The sequence below is a fragment of the Amblyraja radiata genome, chromosome 32, assembly GCF_010909765.2.
Source record: "Amblyraja radiata isolate CabotCenter1 chromosome 32, sAmbRad1.1.pri, whole genome shotgun sequence".
NCBI classification, from domain to species: Eukaryota; Metazoa; Chordata; class Chondrichthyes; order Rajiformes; family Rajidae; genus Amblyraja; species Amblyraja radiata.
In genome coordinates, this window is record NC_045987.1 from 24,734,870 (window position 1) to 24,754,918 (window position 20,049).

The 20,049-nt window shown below is 45.8% G+C and overlaps 1 protein-coding gene across 4 annotated transcripts in view; it reads left to right on the forward strand.

Annotated features, from left to right (window-relative positions):
- The window catches only part of ralgps1 (Ral GEF with PH domain and SH3 binding motif 1), a 729,016-nt gene that overhangs the window by 235,625 nt on the left and 473,342 nt on the right, over positions 1 to 20,049 (forward strand). For all 4 annotated transcript variants that reach the window (XM_033049388.1, XM_033049390.1, XM_033049389.1 and 1 more), the window contains exons 7-8: positions 50 to 139; positions 3,509 to 3,601. In XM_033049388.1, the coding sequence (XP_032905279.1) occupies positions 50 to 139; positions 3,509 to 3,601 (183 nt within the window). The remainder of the gene's footprint in view (positions 1 to 49; positions 140 to 3,508; positions 3,602 to 20,049) is intronic.

Genomic DNA, 20,049 nt, shown 5'->3' on the forward strand with positions numbered 1-20,049 from the left:
CATATCTTCAGCTTCACAAAATGTGACTAATTCTTTGTGTTCCTGGCAGGTCAGTTTCTGGATTGTTCGAGAGATCCTGACTGCTCAGACGTTGAAAATAAGAGCGGAAATATTGAGCCACTTTATAAAACTCGCCAAGGTAGGCAAATGCTCTCTCTCGTGCTGAGAATATCTTGGATTCCATGAAATAAGTTCCAAAGTTCTATGAGCAGAATTAGGCCATTCAGCCCATCGAGTCTACTCCGCCATTCAATCATGGCTGATCTATCTTTCCCGCTCAACCCCATTGTCCTGCCTTGTCCCCATAACCCCTGACACCCATACTAATCATGAATCTATCAATCTTCCCCTTAAAAATATCCATTGACTTGGCCTCCACAGCCTACTGTGTGGCAAAGAATTCCACCCTCTGGCTAAATCATTTATTTTGGACATTTGAAGTTACTCCCCAAAGTGAAGGGCTTGACCATGTTATGGGGCATGTAAGAGACATCTGACTGAAGACATTCCTCCTCATCTCCTTTCTAGGATTTCTTGTCATGGTTCCTCTGATCTTTTCCCATCTCAGTCCCTGTTTCTAAATCTGGTGCATATTTTCTGGGACTAATTTGGGAACCACTAAATGAATTTTACATCGAGCCAATGAAAGAGACATTCCCTTCCACCTATATTCCTTCCTCTGGCTTCACATTTCACGACTCTTCGATCTTTATCTCACTCTTGTCTTTTCATCTCTGGCCTTTGTCCAACCATCAGCCAATATTACCTGTACCCTGTATCCACCTATCACTTGTCAGGCCTTGTCCGGTCCCCACCTCTTGCAGCTTTCTCCCCCTCTACTACAATGTCTGAAGAAGGGCCCCAATCCAAAACACCACCTACACATGTTCTCCACAGATGCTGCCTGACCTGTTTAGTCACTCCAGCATTTTGTGTCTTTTTAAAAAATGAGACAGGAGAATTGGCAAAACGTTTTCCTTGAAGAGAGATATTTTAAGGAGCGCCTTCTGTAAGAGGATGATCCTCCATTGAGGCCAAAAGCAACTGACAGTAGAATGATGAATATAGTGGAAGGGCAGCACGGTGGCGCAGCGGTAGAGCCATTGCTTTACAGTGCCAGGGACGCGGGTTCGATCCCGACTATGGGTGCTTGTCTCCCTGCGTGGGTTTTTTCCCGAAATATTTGGTGTCCTTCCACACTCCAAAGACGTACAGGTTTGAAGGTTAATTGGCTTGGTGTGAATGTAAAAATGTAAAATTGTCCCTAGTGTGTGTAGTATAGTGTTAATGTGCGGGAATCGCTGGTAGGTGCGGACTCGATGGGCCGAAGGGCCTGTTTCCACGCTGTATTTCTAAACGAAACTAAAACTAAGCTAGGCTTGAAGGTAGGGCGTGAGAATGCTTGTGGGACTGGTAGAGGCTGTAGAAATTTGGGGGGATGAGATTAAGGAAGGATTTAAAAAATAGATTGGATGAAGCTTTTGAAATGGGAGGCAGAAAGTGCTGAGGCGTTGGGTTACCAAGTCTTGGAGCAAGTTAAGAAATGAGCACCCAAGTCTTGGTTAAGGACATCCTTGTGGAGTAACAGCAATGCTATTTAAGACGCTTTTAAATATAATTTAAAGGGTTTTGGATAGGCACTTGGATAAGCAAGGAATAGAGGGATCATGTACAGGCAGCAAAGATTAGGTTCAGCTGGCATCATGTTCAGCATGGACATTGTGGGCCGAAGGGCCTGTTCCTGTGGTGGTCTGTTCTATCTTCTTGAGTATTCCTCTGGCCCCAACTCTGATCAAAATCAGATTTCCCACTCTCTTATACCATTCATACGTCAATATAGGAGACAGACACAAAATGCTGGAGTAACTCAGCGGGACAGGCAGCATCTCTGGAGCGAAGGAATGGGTGAAGTTTCGGGTCGAGACCCTTCTTCAGACCAAACCCGACCCGAAATGACCCAATCCTTCTCTCCAGTGATGCTCCCTGTCCCGCTGAGTTACTCCAGCATTTTGCGTCTATCTACGGTAGATTAACAGCCGGGTTGGTACCCTTCTTCAGTCAATACAATTTGTCTGACATGTACCCCAGCAGCTCCTGGCAACACCACCACCTGCAGACTCCCCTCCAAGCTGAGCAATATGCTGACTTGGGGAACATATCACCGATCTTTCATAGTCCCAATTGTTAACGTCTGAGTCCATGATGCTGTTCCAAGCCAACCTTCTCAGTGTATCTGTAGCTTATCATATCTGTCTGCAGGACAATAAACTCGAGACACATGGAAATGCAGATGCTGGAATCTTGAGTAAAACATCATTAGCACCTTGCCAGGCATTGTCCCACCTCCACCTCTTGTCCAGCTTTCTTTCCCCCTTCTAGGGTCAATCTGAAGATGGATGGTGTCCGCTATTGCCGGCTGTCCGCTACAACCGAGTGAGGGGGGGTAAAGTTAAACTCAGGGCAGGGAGAGGGAAGAGACGCGGCGTTGGGTTGAGGGGGTGTTAAACCGGGGGGGGGGGTGTCCACAGCCAGGGTCCAGCAGAGCCCCCGGCCCCACACGCGGTGCTCCAGGGACGGGCACCTTCCAGCTGCTCGCTCTCCCCACTCCCGCAACCAGATGCTCCTGCCGCGCGGCACCAGCTCAGCGGGTAACTGGCGGAGGTGGAGGGGAGGTGGTACGGGAGCCTCGGTCTGCTATAGATGAAACTTATATAGAGGTCCGTTATGGAGAGAGTTTACTGTAAGTAGAAGGTTGCCTGACCTGATAAGTGATAATGTGTAAAAATGTTGTTTAATGTACTTAATGTTTAAGAAACAGTAAACGGCCTGTCCCACTTGGACGACCTAATCCACGAGTTTAGAAGACCCTAGACGAGTTGAAAAAAATATCAAGGTCGTGTTGACTCGCAGAAGTAAAAACCCTCCTACGACTATGTCTACGACCTCCTACGACTATGTCTGCGACCTCTTACAACCCCCCTCGACCTCAGTCTTCCACACCTAAGACCAACCACAACTAGCTAAGAGTGGAAAATGATCACATGATAAAATGATGTCATGTTCGCATTTTTTTTCTCGGGCCAGTTCCCGACCTACGACTACCATCACGACTATGACCTACCTACGAGTAAAAAGTATCGATTTTTTTCCATGCCAACCTTTTTTTTACTCGTGGACATTATCAGGCTGGAAAAAACGCCGCGCATACTTGAGGCCACTCACGAGCATGAGGAAGAGTTACGAAGACCTCCTGCGACCTCGTGGCGACCATGTTGCGAGTATGAGTCAAGAGCAAACTCGGCAGAGGTCGCCAATTAGGTTGTGAAAGTGGGGTTTTAGACAGGTACATGGAGAGGACAGGTTTGAAAGGATATGGACCAAACGCGGGCGGGTGGGACTAGAGTAACTGAGACATGTTGGCCGGTATGGGCAAGTTGGGCCGAATGGCCTGTTTCCACGCTGCATCACTCTTTATTACTTTATGACTCTACTTTGTTCTTCCTTTCAGAAACTGCTGGAGTTGAACAACCTCCATTCCCTCATGGCCGTGGTCTCTGGCCTGCAAAGTGCGCCTATCTTCAGGCTTTCCAAGACCTGGGCTGTAAGTTTGTGTTTGCTCTGATTTACTGTCTTAGGTCCTCGTGAGATTGGAAGTATTGTCACATTTCACCTACTCTACAAATAAAAAAATACTGAGTTCATCATGCTAATGGTTTGGAACAGGGGATCTCAAACGTGTGTGGAACCTGCTTGCCCCACCATATATAAATAACACACTATAATCCAAGGCTTACAGTCTAACCCAATGCACATAATTTCTCCACAGACGGTTGTGGAGGCCAAGTCAAGGGATATTTTTAAGGCAGAGATAGATAGATTCTTGATTAGTCCGGGTGTCGGGTTATGGGGAGAAGGCAGGAGATCAGCCGTGATTGAATGACGGCGTAGACTTGATAGGCCGAATGGCCTAATTCTGCTCCTATCATTTATGACCTTATGACTGCTGATCCACATGTTTGACCTGTTCACTGGGCTCCAATGACTGTCAGTCTGCGGTCAGTGACAAAGTGGGAAGATTCCAAGCTCTGCCTGAGATTGTAAAATCGAAATCACTCGGAAACAGAATCATAGCGGTTCAGAATCATACGGTTTTTAATGGTTTTTAATTGTTTGTAATAGCTTTTTGTTCATGAGTTCTCATGTACAGCACTTTGTGGCAACTACAGTTGTTTAAAGTGCTTTATAAATAAAGTTATTATTATTATTATAGCAATGATCTCAATATAAAGAGGGTATGTGTTGTCGCTTGGAACACAACAGCAACATAGAACTGAAATGTATTAAAAAGGAACTGCAGATGCTGGTTTATACCAAAGGTAGATACAAAATGCTGGAGTAACGTGATCTGCTGTGTCACTCCAGCATTTTGTATCTATCTTCAGCATAATGGTACTGTTGGATGAATGTGCGCAGCGGTAGAGTTGCTGCCTTACAGCGCCAGGGACCCGGGTTCGATACTGACTACGGGTGCTGTCTGTATGGAGTTTGTACGTTCTCCCCGTGACCACGTGGATTTTCTCCGGGTGCTCCGGTTTCCTCCCACACTTCAAAGATGTACAGGTTTGTAGGTTTAGGGTTAGGACTTTATTTCTTGGAGCACAGGAGGCTGAGGGGTGATCTTATTGAGATGTCTGAAATCATGTGGGGAATAGATTGTGTGAAAGTCCAGATTAATTTACGCAGAGTAAGGGAGTCAAAAAGCAGAGTAAGGGAGTAAGAACTGTCTGAAAAAAGCTCTGAGAATAGCTAAGGACAAACTGCACCCCCTCCACACACACCTGGACCTCCTGCCATCAGGCAAGAGATACCGTAGCATCAAAGCCCGGACTACAAGACTGCTAAACAGCTTCCTGACACAGGCTGTGAGGCTGCTAAACAGTCACTCTGTACTCACAGTCACTTGATTCTGCGGCTTTGCACGGACATTTTAATAACTCTGGCACTGGCCACTCAAATCAGCTGCCCCTGGACATTTTAATGATTGGTTTTACTGTATTTTAATGTTGCTGTTTTACCTGCTTTTAACTATTTACACTGTTTCATCAGGGACTGGATTGTTTTTATTGTTATTATGTGAAATGTTTTAAGTTTCATGTGCGATGCTCCGGTATTCCCTGGGAAACGTCTTCTCATTTTGCACTGTACAGCTGTTGCTTTGCAAGATGACAATAAAGGTTGAAGGTGAGGGGGACAGATTTAATAGGAACCAGAGGACCAACGTTTTCACATGGAGAGTGGTGGGTTTATGGAACGAGCTGCCAGAGGAGGCAGTTGAGGCAGGGATTATAACTCCATTGAAAAGCCATTTGGACAGGTAAACAGATAGGAAAGATTTAGAGGGATATGGGCCAAATGCAAGCAGGTGGGATCCGTGTAAATGGGGCATCTTGGTAGGTATGGGATAAGTGAGTTGAAGGGCTTGGTCTCCCTGCCCTGGGTAACAGAATCATAGTAATGGTCTCAGTGTGAAGATGGTGTGTATTGTCACATGGAGCACAACAGCAACATAGACATTTTGGGTTAGTTTGGTTTATTGTCACGTGTACCGAGGTACAGTGAAAAGCTTTTTAGCTGCATGCTACCCGGTCAGTGGAAAGATTACAATTAAACTGTCCATAGTGTACAGATACAGGATAAAAGGAATAACGTTTAGTGCAAGACAAAGTCCAGTAAAGTCCGATTAAAGATAGCCTGAGTGTCTCCGATGAGGTAGAGGGTAGGACACGGTCACACTCTAGTTGGCGAGAGGACGGTTCAATTGCCTGGTAACAGCTGGAAAGAAACTGTCCCTGAATCTGGAGTTATGCATTTTAAAACTTCCGTACCTCGTGCCTGATGGGAGAGGGGAGAAGGGTGAGTGAGACTGGTCCTTGATTATGCTGCTGGCCTTGCCGAGGCAGCGTGAGGTGTAAATGGAGTAAATGGAAGGGAGGTTGATTTGAGTGATGGTCTGGGCTGCGTCCACAATTCTCTGCAATTTCTCGTGGTCTTGGATGGAACCGTTCCCAAACTGTTAGATGATTGCATTAATTCTCCTTTTAATAACCCTTGTGCAGTGGATGGAATGCGTGGAATTGCAACGGTGAACCTATAGAACGGTGAACCCTTCCGTTTGTACTGAAGCTCCTGGTTAAAACAGGAGCTTCTTGTTGGAGTAGACAACCCCAATATGTCAGTGTTGACGGTAGACAAAAGTGCTGGAGAAACTCAGCGGGTGCAGCAGCATCTATGGAGCGAAGGAAATGGGCAACGTTTCGGGCCGAAACCCTTCTTCAGACTCAGACTCCAGACTTCAGACTCAGACTCAGACTTCAGACTTCAGACTTCAGGCAGTGTTGACGACTGGAGTTCTGTCCAAAGGGGCGGTGAAGTGGGATTGTGTCTGGAATTGGGATTGTGGACTGGAAGGAGGGAGGGAGGGAGGGAGAGGGGCTGGAGCTCCGAGCCAACGGATGGGGAAAGACTTGAATTTTGAAAGGGGATGTGACGCATTTATACGGCCAAATCCTGGCACCCGAGCCCAACTATGTATTTTTGCAGAGACTTTGAAACCTTCCCTTTCTCTCCAAAGTTCAGCCAACAATGATTGTTCAATGCGTTACTCATTTGGGTTCATACAGGTAGTTCTTCTGTTTTCGCTTCTTTAAACCGAAAATTGTATTGCTAAGAATTTTTGAAAATCGCAATATAAAAACAATTGTCTCATGGGCGGAAAGCAAGTTAGGAGCTGGAAAGTTTCAGACTTGCAGTTACTGTTATTTCTCCCACATGATTTTCAGAAACAAAGGTCTTTTTAATACCTATGTTTATTTTCATTACAACAAGCTAAAAATACTAAAGGCTCTATGTTATATTATTTAATAGTATCATTGTACAATATCAATAGACATGATTTCGTGTCAATTTAATTAACCTCCTGTCGTGAAGCTGGCAGTTGTGTTCTTAAGAAACACTTGCTACATGGAAACAGTTTTTTTTCCCCCCAAAGACTGTTTATTTTACCCAAAGGCAGCTTTTTTTTTAGGCTTGTGAATCTCCAAAGACTTTTAAGTGCTTCCCTCATTCCCGATCTAAATTGTGTTAAAACCGACTCAGCCTGTGTAACACTAAAAGTCTTCCTTAATTCTTTAGTTATTTGTCATGTGTACCAAGGTACAGTGAAAAGCTTTTGTTGCATTCAAACCAGTCAGCGGAAAGACAACGCATGATTGTAATCGAGCCATCCACAGTGTACAGATACACGATAAAGGAGTAATGGGAATAACGTTTAGTGCAAGATAAAGCAAGTAAAGTCCAATCAGATAAATCAATGGCCTTCAATGAGGTAGATAGTAGATAGTAGTTCAGCACTGCTGCCTAGTTGTGGTAGGATGGTTCAGTTGCCTGATAACAGCTGGGAAGAAACTGTCCCTGAAATATGGAGGTGTGCATTTTCATACTTCTGTAGCTCTTGCTTGATGGGAGAGGGGAGAAGAGGGATTGCCCAAGGAGCGACTCGTCCTTGATTATGCTGCTGGCCTTGCTGAGGCAGCGTGAGTTATAAATTCTTCACTTGCGTTGCATTCAATTAGAGTTATGGAAATATGTGTTATAAGGTGGCGCAGTGGTAGAGTCACTGCCTTGCAGCGCCTGAGACCCGGGTTCCATCCTGACCACGGTGCGGTCTGTACGGATTTTGTACGATCTCCCTGTGACTGCGTGGGTTTTCAGTTTCCTCCCACACTCCAAAGACGTACAAGTTTGTAGGTTAATTGGCTTGGTATCAATGTGAATTGCCCTTAGTGTGTGTAGGATAGTGTTAGTATGCGAGGATCGCTGATCAGCATGGGCTCGGTGGGCCGAAGGGCCTGTTTCCATACTGCATCTCTCAAACTAAAACTAAGAGAACTGGTCATTGTGCCATTTATTTTGGCCATTTGAGGTTTCTCGTCAAAGTGATGGTCTTGATCACTCTATGAGGTAGATAAGAGTCCATCTTGCTCGTGGGTATGGAGTTGCATGTAGGCCAATCTGGGTATAGCTTGCAGCTTTCTTTCTCTGAACAACAAGGGTGACCAGATAGATTTTATAAATAAGAAAGACACAAAGTGCTAGAGTAAAACAGTGAGTCAGGCAGCATCTCTGGAGAACATGGACAGGTGACGCTTTGCTTAAGAAGCAGCCTGAACTAGGGTCCCGACCCGAAACGTGACCTATCCAGGTTCTTCAGAGATTCTGCCTGACCCTCTGAGTTACTCCAGCACTTTGTGTCATTTCATTGTTATCGGGCTTCTGAATGGTCCTTCCATAAGCTAGGGTACTGAATTAACCTACAAACTTGTACGTCTTTGGAGTGTGGGAGGAAACTGAAGACCACCTCTACCCCATTGCGGACATTAGACTTTGTCTCTGGAACTGATGCGCTACAATGCTGAGAACTATATTCTGCACTCTGTATCTTCCCCTTTGCTCTACCTATTGGACATGAGTTTGACGTCATTGTATTTATGTATAGTATTATCTGATCTGATTGGTTCAATGCAAAACAAAGTTTCTCACTGTATCTCGGTACATGTTACAATAATAATCCTACACCTAAAAATAAACATAACTGAAACACTCCAACCAGATGGGTGTTTGGAACAATCCAACAGTATCCTCGACAAGGCCACCAGCATGATCAAGGATGAGTCTCACCCTTGTCACTCCATCTTCTCCCCTCTCCTGTCAGGCAAGAGGTACAGAAGTGTGAAAAAGCACACCTCCAGATTTTCCAGAAATACCGCCCAGCGGTATGAATATTGATTTCTCTAACTTCAAGTAACCCTTGCTTTCCCTCTCTCTCCGTCCCTCCCCCATCCTAGTTCTCCGACTAGTTTGACTGTCCTCCTGATTAACTTTTACTGATTTTATGCCTTGTTGTCACCTTCCCCTCGGCTAACAATGATCCATTCTGCCTTTTCCTTGATTTTCTTCCCCTTTGATTTCTCTATTTCAGACCTTACCCTTCCATATCTCTAGGTCTCCCTCTCCCCCTCAATCTCTCAATCTGAAGCATCTCGACCCGAAACGTCACCCATTCCTTCTCTCCAAAGATGCTGCCTGTCCCGCGGAGGTACTCCATCATTTTGTGTCTATTTCCAGCATTATACCAATGATGACACTTGGTTAATTGTGTGCAGAGGTTTGGTTTATTTTAGTTTAGAGATACAGCTTGGAAACAGGCCCTTTGGCCCACCTAGTTTCTGCATGGACCTAGAATCACCCATACACTACTTCTATCCTGCAAACTACAGAAGCCAAATTAACTTACAAACCTGCACGTCTTTGGAGTGTGGGAGGAAACTGGAGCACCCGGAGGAAACCCACACGATCACACGGAGAACGTGCAAACTCCGCACAGACAGCACCCATGGTCAGGATCGATCCCGATCTCTCTCGCTGTGAGGCAGAAACTCTACCACTGCGCCCTACGGTCGCACAGAGCTCTTTGAGACATCTGTGAGCAAATATATCGAGGTAAAAAAAAAGCTTTATTAAATTCTAGGACAATCAAAGGAGGTGAAGAAAGACATGAAAGTGAAGGCTGGAGATCAGCCATCACTTTATTGGCTGGGTGCAGGGGAACATACTTGCATTTCTATTGTGGCTTTCCTGATCTCGAGCATTTGCCAGAGCATTTCTGAATGTAGGGAAGTTTGACGGCCAGATTGCACACAGCAATCTCCCACAAACACAAAGGTGAAAAGCTTAAGGGCCTGTCCCACTTGCCGATTTTTTCGGCGACTGCCGGCATCATTGGCTGACGTATCAGGTCACCTAAAAATTTGCTGCGTGATGCGGCCGTGACGCGGCGTGATGACGTATGACGCAACATTTTTTTGTCGCCGCTGGATTTTGAAATGTTCGAATTCTTTTGGCGACACTGATATGATGCCGGCAGTCGCCAAAAAAATCGCCAGGTGGGACAGGCCCTTTAGTCTTAGGTTTATTATTGTACAAAGGTACAGTGAAAAGCTTTGTTTTGCATGCTGTCCACTCAAATCAGTTAATACTGGTTCTAGGCTTTATGACTCTACAACTTACCCTGGGCCTAGGTTTAGGCTTATTATTGTCATGTGTGCCGAGGCACAGTATAAAGCTTTGCTCTGCTTGCGATTCAATCAAATCAGATAATACTATACATAAATACAGAGTGCAGAATATAGTTCTCATCATCATGGCACGTCAGTTCCATAGACAAAGTCCAATGTCCGCAATGGGGTAGAGGTTCATGAGTTTACGTTCATAAGTGATAGGAGCAGAATTATGCCATTCGGCCCATCATGTCTACTCCACCATTCAATCACGGCTGATCTATCTCTCCCTCCTAACCCCATTCTCCTGCCTTCTTCCCATAACCCCTGACTCCAGCACTAATCAAGAATCTGCCCATCTAAAAATATCCATTGACTTGACCTCCACAGAATTCCACAGATTCACCAGCCTCTGACTAAAGAAATTCCTCCTCATCTCCTTCCTAAAAGAACGTCCTTTAATTCAGAGGATGGGGTGAATCGGACAGTGCCCTGGCTTATGGAAGGACCGTTCTGAAGCCTGATAACAGAGGGGAAGAAGCTGTTCCTGGGTCTGGTGGTGCGCTCTTCCAAGCTTCTGTACCTTCTGCCGGACGGGAGCAGGGAGAAGAAGGAATGACAGGGGTGGGACAAGTCTTTGATTATGCAGGTTAATTGGCTTCTGTAAATAGCCCTTGGTGTGTAGGCAGTGGATGTGAAAGGGGAGGGAGAGAGGAGTTGTTACTGTTATCTATAGTTGGAGAATTAATTGTTCACACTGTTGGGCAAAGATCCTATAGCGGAGCAAGATGGACATCTCCTGCAAAATGCAATGGGCTGACGTGTAGTACGCAACGGAACGGAACATGGGTCTTTTTTTCATCCATTTCCGTAACTGGACCCGACCCGACCCGACGCGCAGTGTAATTAACGTTGTGGGGGAACAGTTTGTGTTAATAAATTAAAATTCTGAAAATGAGGAGAAGATTTTTCCCAAATAACTTTTATTTTTACGAGGATGTTTCCGTAACCGGCTTCCTTCTCTGCACTAGTATCCTTGCCCCGCTACGGGATCCTTGGTGCGGAGACGGAAGCCGGTTACGGAAATGGGGCCGAAAATTACCCATGAATCTGCCCATGACCGTACTACGTCTTTTTCGTCGAGTGGACCATCTTGCTCGCTATAGGATCATTGCCGTTGGGTTGATAGTCGCTGTAAATCCCTAGTTCTAAACAACATCAGCCAGAGGAAACATCAACCTTGCATATACCATGTTGTACCCCATAAGTAGTGTGTGAATCATCCACGTTAAATGTGTAGTTACAAATTGAATGGGAACATCTTGAATCAATGCAACAGCAGAGGGGCCTGGAGAATTAAACCAAGCCCCACATTCTGCTCAATGTTTGTTTGATATTGTGTGAGTTTGTGTTATCAACTCTGCTGCCGTGCCACCCCTGCCGCTAAGGTTCATCAAGATTACTCATCAGAGTTGACACGTCAGAGTACCGAGCTGTATGTGTTACAATCCCTGCCTCGTAAACCATCTCTGGAACTCCTCCAATGAAATGATATTTTTCCGTAAGTAGGGGGTCCAAAATTATTCCCAGTCCGGCACTAACCTTGCCCAGACGAGCATACAACTGATTTGTGTGTTTCGACTTCCAAGTCTGTGTGGGGTCATCGTACTTGTTCCAATAAATATGTAGTGTAGAGATGCTGTCTGCAGTTGGCCTTTTGATGTAATTTGTGTGAACTAATGAACGTGTATAAAGCCTCCTCACTTAACGGCTCTCCGCCTGACGATCATTGACCAAGAGTTCCTTGAAAGTGAGGGATAGATAGTTGCATTACTTCTCCATCTGGCTGGTCAGATCGTGTCAAGCCATGGTGGATTGGGTGGAACGAGGTTTGGCGTCGCGATCAGTTGAGCTTCCAAAGTTGAGAGCAGTTTTCCAGTCCATTTGTTTTGATCCAATTCCCAAATGGCCTTTCCGATTCCTCCTCAAGGCAATCAATCCACCCGATATGCTGTTTCCATAATTCTCTCTCAAACTGCTAGTGTTTGTTGCCCGTCCAAATATAGCCCCCAGGAAGGTTGTGGTGAGTCAGGTTCTTGGACCGCTGCTGTCCTTCTGCTGAACTGTCTCTTTCGGCGGCTGTTGGAGAGGATTTAGACCCAGAGACAGCGAAGGAGCGTCAGTGATACCTCCACATACCAGGAGTGGAAGATGACCTGTTCCCACGTGCCTCCTGCCCATGGTCTTCCACGCGGTAATGGCTGCTGATGGAACAGATGTATGGAGACGTATTTTTACGCCTTGGATGGCGTTTGGATGGCGTTTGGTGGCTTGGGTGTTTTAGAGATGTAGTCTGAGGTGATCTACCAATGGTGGAAAGACGTCCGGGTGTCTGTAGGTGAGTCAGTCACCACAGTGTAACCACAGTATACCCAGCCCCTGCTCTGTAGTGATGTGACTTGTCCTGTTGGGTTTCCGGTCATTGGTAACTCTCCTAATGTTGATAGTGAGGAATTTGCCAGCGGTTATGTTGTTGATTGGCACAAAGTAATTGGACTCCATCTTGAGTTTGAGTTGAGTTTATTGACACGTGTACAGTGAAGAGCTTTTGTTGCGTGCTAACCAGTCAGCGGAAAGACAATACATGATTACAATCGAGCCGTCCACAGTGAACAGATACATTTTAAAGGGGATAATGTTTAGTTCAAGTCATGACATTAAGGTATAGAAGCAAGTACATATCATAAGATATATCGGGTGGCCCGATGGCACAGCGGTAGAGTTGCTGCCTTATTGTGCCAGGGAACCGGGTTCGCTCCTGACTACAGGTGCTGTCTGGACTGAGTTTATACGTTCTCCCTGTGACCGTGTGGGTTTTCCCCAGGTGCACCTGTTTCTAGTTTCCAGTTTCCTCCCAAACTCCAAAGACGTACAGGTTTGTAGGTTGATTGGCTTCAGTAAGTTGTAAAAATTGTCCTTAGTCCTTATAGCCCTGTCCCACGGTACGAGTTCATTCCAAGAGCTCTCCCGAGTGTAAGAAAAATCACACTCGTGGTAAGCACGGAGAATGAACGTAGCGGGTACGTCGGAGCTCGGGGACGTCTCTTAGCGCTAACGGCAGGTACTCGGGAAGACTCGCTAACGGCAGGTAAGCACGGGAAGAATCGTGAAGATTTTTCAACATGATGAAAAATGTCCACGAGAGCCCCGAGTACCGACGATTAACCATTACCTTAATCTCCGAGTTCGAATCAGGGCAAACTTAGGTGAACTCTTGGAATGAACTCGTACCGTGGGACAGGGCTTTTAGTGTGTAGGATAGTGTTAGTGTACGGAGTGATAGCTGGTCGGTGTGGACTCAGTGGGCAGAAGGGCCTGTTTTTGCGCTGGATTCCTAAAGTCTAAAGTCTAAACTAAACCATATATATGTCCACATGTCTTTGAAGAGTTTTAATTGTATCTACATTTATTGCTTCCTCTGGCAGCTCTTTCGAGATATTGGCTATCTTATGAATGAAAAGATCATCCCTGAAGTCCATGATAAACTTTCCCCATCTCAATTTAAGCTTTGCCCTCTAGTTTTCGAATCCTCTATCCTGGTTACTCTGGGAAAAGATTGTGCACACTTTATACATGATCTTATACACCTATCATTGGAAGCTCCGTCATAGACTGTGTTCAAAGCAGTGATTGAACTTTTGGTTGTTAATGAAAATAAGGGATTTGGGGATTAGTGAGGAAAATAGGATTGAGGGTGGGATATCAGCCATGATTCCGCTGAATGACTCGATGGGCAAAATGGCCTTTTTTTCTGCTCATTTGCTTTTAAGTCATGGTTATCTACTTGTCAGAGAGGGTTTTACTTTAGAATGTAGATATACATACAATATGGAAACAGACCCTTCGGCCCACCGAGACCATGCAGACCATCGGTAGCCCGTTCACTCGCATTCTGTGTTATCCCACTTTCTCATCCACACCCTACACATTAGGTCAAAAGGTCAAAAACTTTATTTGCATTTGTGCTTACACACATAGGAACTCTTGTGCGGCTATTCAGAGAGTCAAGTCAAGTCAAATTAAAAATTAAAATTAAAATTTTTTAAAAAATTAAAAAGACACACAGAAGACACATAATCCATAAAAAACACATACACATTAGTGGCAATTTACAGAGGCCAATTGACCCAGCCACGTGGCCTGATAGGTACACTTGGTGAATTGGGAAGTTACATGCTGGCAGGAGCTAAATCTAATAAAGGGAAATTACAATGATAAAGAAGGGTTTAAGAAGGAACTGCAGATGCTGGAAAATCGAAGGTAGACAAAACTGCTGGAGAAACTCAGCGGGTGCGGCAGCATCTATGGAGCGAAGGAAATAGGCAACGTTTCGACCCGTATTTTTGTCTACCATGTTAAAGAAGGGTTCTGGTCCGAAATGTCACTTGTCCACGTTCTCCAGAGATGCTGCCAGACCTGCTGAGTTACTCCAATATTTTGTGTCCTTTTGTGTATTAACCAGCTTCTGTGGTCCTATGTTTCTGACAATGCTAAAGGTTTTCCTTGGTTCAGTGAATTGTGTGACATCTATATTCTGTGTAAATGTGAAGGTTGAAAGGCCTAGGGGGCACTGTGGCCACTTGCCTTGCCCGTAGAGTATCAATGCCTGTCTCGGTGTTCATTGCCTACAGCTGAGATTTGTAGCACGATAAACGGCAATCCTTTTAATCTCCCCATTTGTTGCGGTAGTTCTAGCTGCAGACCAGTGAACAAGATATGACTCACCACCGTCTGTTACACTCAGCCAAAGAGATGCGGGCAATTTGGAGCGTCTGTTTCTAGTCACTAGTTTAGTTCAGTGTAGTTTGTTGTCACATGTACTGAGGTACAGTGAAAAGCTTTTGTTGCATGCTAACCAGTCAGTGGAAAGACAATGCATGATTACAATCATGTACTGCAGGAGTATACACCTGTGTACGCATGCATGTGTGTATGTGCGAATGCGCATCTGTATGTGGTGTGCGTACACACACATATTTGTGTGTGGTGTGTGTATGCATGTATGTGTGTGCCTGCATATGTGTGTGATGTGTGTGTCGGCATGCATGTGTGTGATGTGTGTGGTGTGTATATGTGTGTGCGGTGGTGTGTTCATGTGTGGTTGTATGCGCGCAAGTGTATGTGACTGCATGTGTGTGTACCCATGTGAGTGTGGGAGGTGTGTGCTGCATGCATGTGTGTGCTCATGTCATGTGTGTGTACGCATATGAGTGTGGGAGATGTGTGCTGCATGCATGTGTGTGCTCGTGTCATGTGTATGCATGTGATATGTGTGTGCATGTGATGTGTGTGTGCGTGTGATGTGTGTGTGTGTAGTGTCCGCGCCGACCAGCGATCCCGGCACAGTAATACTATGCTTAAAGGGCCTGTCCCACTTGGGCGTCATTTGGGCATAATTTATGCGACATCATCTACGCGTCACGAGGTACGACACGCGAGTCATGCCGCGCGCGTGATGTGCGCATGATGCGCATTATGCGTGCATTACACGTGCATAGTACCCCCCCTACGACAATGTCTACGACAAGCTACGACAACCTACCATCTAGTCAACGTCAAGCTACCGACAACCAGCGAGCCATTAGGACGTCCACCTACGACCACACCTACGACAACCTACCGCCACACAGGTGACAACCTACGACAACCAAAGTCAATACGTCCACCCACGACAAGCTACGACAAGCTACTACCCTGTCGGCGACAACTGAAGTCAACTGAAGACAATTCAGTCGCCGGTACCTGTCGCCGGTTGACGTAGGTTGATGTAGGTAGTCGCCAATGGAATTCACCAAAACCCAGCGGCAACCAACGACACCTGGCGACAATCGACAACAGCACCTACGACAGGAGCAGACAAGCTACGTCAAGCCCACAGTTGCCAAAAAGTTTTGAACATTTCTAAATCCAGCGGCGACCAAAAAAACGCTACGACTCTTTAGGCGACTTGAGGAAACAACTCACGACCATACAGGCGTCACCCCGTGACCATGTGGTGACAGCCTAGTCGCATGTCGTCACCAAAAAAGTCGCCTAAGTGGGACAGGGGCTTAACATTCACCAGCTAACTAGCAGTGACCAACACACAGTCTCTGGGATGCGGGAGGAAACCAGAGCACCCGGAGGAATCTCACGCGGTCACAGGGAGAGCCACGTAGATACGCTCCAGAGTGCTGTGAGGCAGCAGCTCTACCCGCTGCATCTTCCATTCCTCCCAATCCTCTTTACAACTTAAAACTAACTTTTGTCCCTGTTCCAATCAGGGTTCTTTGACCTGAAGAGTAAACTCCATTTCTCCTTCGGCAGAAGCCGTCTGATCTGTTGAGTGTTTGTAGCAGTTACTGCTTTTTTTTAGTTCCGATCTCCAACATCTTTGATTTCTGATCGCCAGTTTGTGCAGATTAAGAAAATGCTAAAACTTGAGGGGAGAATGAAGACCAGGTTCCTGTGGTTCCCCCACAGAATATTGTGTGCTGGGTTAATCTAACATTTATAAAACCTGCAGATGCCAAAAGTCTGAAATAAAAACATTGTGCTGTAAGTATTTAGTGAGTCATGGAGTATCTTTAGACTTTAGAGATACAGTGCCGAAACAGGCCCGTCGGCCCACTGACCAGCGATCACGCCTAACACTAGCACCATCTTACACACTATGGACAATCTAAGCCCCTATCCCATTTTTCCCGAGTTACTCACGAATTCTCCCGAGTTTTCCCCTTGATTCAAACTTGGAGAATGTCCTTAGCGAGTCTGTAGGAGTCCGTAGTGAGTCCGTAGCGGCTAGTAATGCCAGCCGTAGGTACTCGGGGCATCAGGTTAGTCGTGACGTTTTTTCAGCATGTTGAAAAATGTCCACGAGTATAAAAAATAGCCCCAAGTACCTACGACTGGCTATTACCGTAATTCTCCGAGTTTGAATCAAGAAGAAAATGCGGGAGAATTTGTGGTAACTCGGGAAAATGGGACAGGGGCTTTACAATTTGACCGAAGCCAATGAATCTACAAAAATGCACATCTTTGGAGTGTCGGAGGAAACTGCGGCACCTGGAGAAACCCTCGCGGTCACGGGGAGAACGTACAAACTCCACACAGCCAGCACCCGTGGTCAGGATCGAACCCGTGTCGCTGGCACTGTGAGGCAGCATCTCCACCGCTGCACCACCGTGCCGCCCAGATCTGAACAGATCTGTGGATCGAGAGATAGTGGGAGAGATAACGTTTCAGCTAGTGATCATTCTGGTAAAACCTTATTGGGCTGAAATGCTAGCTCATTTTCTCACTCCATGGATGCTGCCCGACCAGCTGAGTATTTACAGCATTGCACCGTGCCGCAGTATGGCGTGGTGGGGATTGAGACACACCATCCACTCTCAACACACTGAGGGCAACTTACAGAGGCCAATTAACCTACAAACCAGCCGGTCTTTTAGTTTAGTTGAGTTTCTTATTGTCACGTGTACTGAGGTACAGTGAAAAGCCTTTTGGTGCATGCTGTGCAGTCAGCGAAAGACTATATGTGATGACTTTGGAATGTGGGAGGAACCCGGAGCACCTGGAGGAAACCCACGCAGTCACAGGGAGACCGTGCAAACTCCACACAGACAGGATCCGAGGTCAGGATTGAACCGGGGAATCTTGCGCTGTGAGGCAGCAACTCTACCAGTAGCCCACAAGAGTGTCACTGCCCATCCATGTTCTCCAGAGATGCTGCCTGTCCCGCTGAGTATTTCTGTGCGCTATATTCCTTCCTGAACTCCACTGGCGACAACCGCAATGCTGTCGGCTTGCAGTTCCCCATGTTGTACCTTGGCATGCCACCCCCTGCCATTCCCACTCAGCTACCAGGCAGCTTTTGGCAGCGCTGGCTTAGTTTTTGTTGCTAAGTAATATTAAAATGTTGTGTACCTTGAGTTTTAATTTGGCTTCTCGACCATTTTTCTTTGAATGAGGAAATCCAGTAGACATGACTCAAAGGGTGGCTGGCCGCAATATTTATGTGCATTCTTGCTGAAATATTTCATAATTCCATGCTGCATTGTGGGCCCACTGGGCTGATATTAAATAAGTCGCCCTGCTCGAGACATCCTAGACTCCCGAATTATCTAGATACTCTTTGGGCTTGCTGATGTTGAACGAGACGTAAATCATTCGCAAAGATCGCGGTGAAACGTCTTTATTAATATTTAAATAGAAGCAAAATACTGTTGGCAGATTGTACACTTGCCAACAAAACCAATTCAACCGTGACTCCAAAGGATCGCAAGGAGTGAGCCTGGGGCTCGGAGACGTTGTCAGCTGGGCTCCCGATCATTGGCTGGATGTGCAGACCATGCTTGTAATTGTGTGTAGGAATAACTTTATTTTACAAACTGTTAAAACAATTAAAACTCTTGTATTTATTATGCAACTTCCTCTGTTCCCCACTGGAGTAAGGGAGGTTTTTCCTGTTGAACCGCTTAAAATTCAGTCGCGATGAGGATGGGGTTCGTACACGGGGATTTGACCTTTTGAGCGTGGATTTGTTTTACCTAAAGTTAACCTCATCACATTCCTGCATCCGTCCACTGGACACATTATGATGCTCATTGCTTGTGATTTACAGATTCCAGGGGCCATTGATGCAAGGATTAATAGGTGCTCAGGGTTCTTAATGCTCTTAATGCCTCTTAAGATGAACGGGCGAGGGATGTGAAGAATGGTTGCAACATGCGTGAATCCATTGGGAAATGGCAATAGGATTTGCATCTGTTTTCAGAAAGTTCCTCTGCACAGTTTCTTCCACATAGATTTAGTGTGGTTTTAGTTTAGTCCAGCGTGGAACCAGGCCTTTCGGCCCACCAAGTCCGCGCCGACCAACGATCACCGTACGCTAGTACTATCCTACACACTAGGGACAATTTACAGAAGCCAATTAACCTACAAACATGCACGTCCTTGAGATGTGGAGGAAACAGGAGAACCCGAAGAAAACCCTACGCGGTCACAGGGAGAACGTGCAAACTCCATACAGACAGCACCCGTAGTCAGGATCAAACCCGGGCCTCTGGTGCTAAAAGACAGCAACTATACTGCTGCATATATACCCCTTTATATATACTTTTATTTGAACGTTGGTCAATATCCAGACATATTTCGGCACTTTTGTTTTGAAGTGCTTTTCATTTATAGAATACTTTACAAATTTCCTAATCCTTACTCCACAGAGAGCTATCTACCTCACTGGAGACGCTCGGGCTATTTTTAATCGGACTATATTGGACTTATCTTGCGCAAAACGTCATTCCCTTTATCCTGTGCCTGTACACTGTGGATGGCTTGATTGTAAACATGTATTGTCTTTCTGCTGATTGGTACACGTGACAATAAAATAAACAAACACTATGACAATGTTTACATGATATGAAAGGGTTTTATCGAGTATTCTGGCAATTATTAGTAGAAAATAAAATCTACAAATAGGTGTCGAGAATCTGGAGGCTAGCAGTGGATAATTAGCAACAGTTCCCATAAGTGAGCTCCATATCCCCATTGATCCACCCTGATCCCACCCTGCAGAAGGGTTTGTAATGGAGAAGCACTACTGCAGTGTGGCCCTGTTCACAGGAGACCCAACATGGATTCCAAACTAACCAAGTAACCCACTTGTGTAGGAAGGAACTGCAGATGTGAAGGTGGACACAAAAAGCTGGAGTAACTCAGCGGGACAGGCAGCATCTCCGGAGAGTAGGAATGGGTGACGTTTCGGGTCGAGACCTTTCTTCGGACTAGTCCGAGGAAAGGGAAACCAGAGATATAGGCAGTGACATAGAGAGATGTAGAACAAATGAATGAAAGATATGCAAAAGAAGTGACAATGATAAAGGGGACAGGCCAT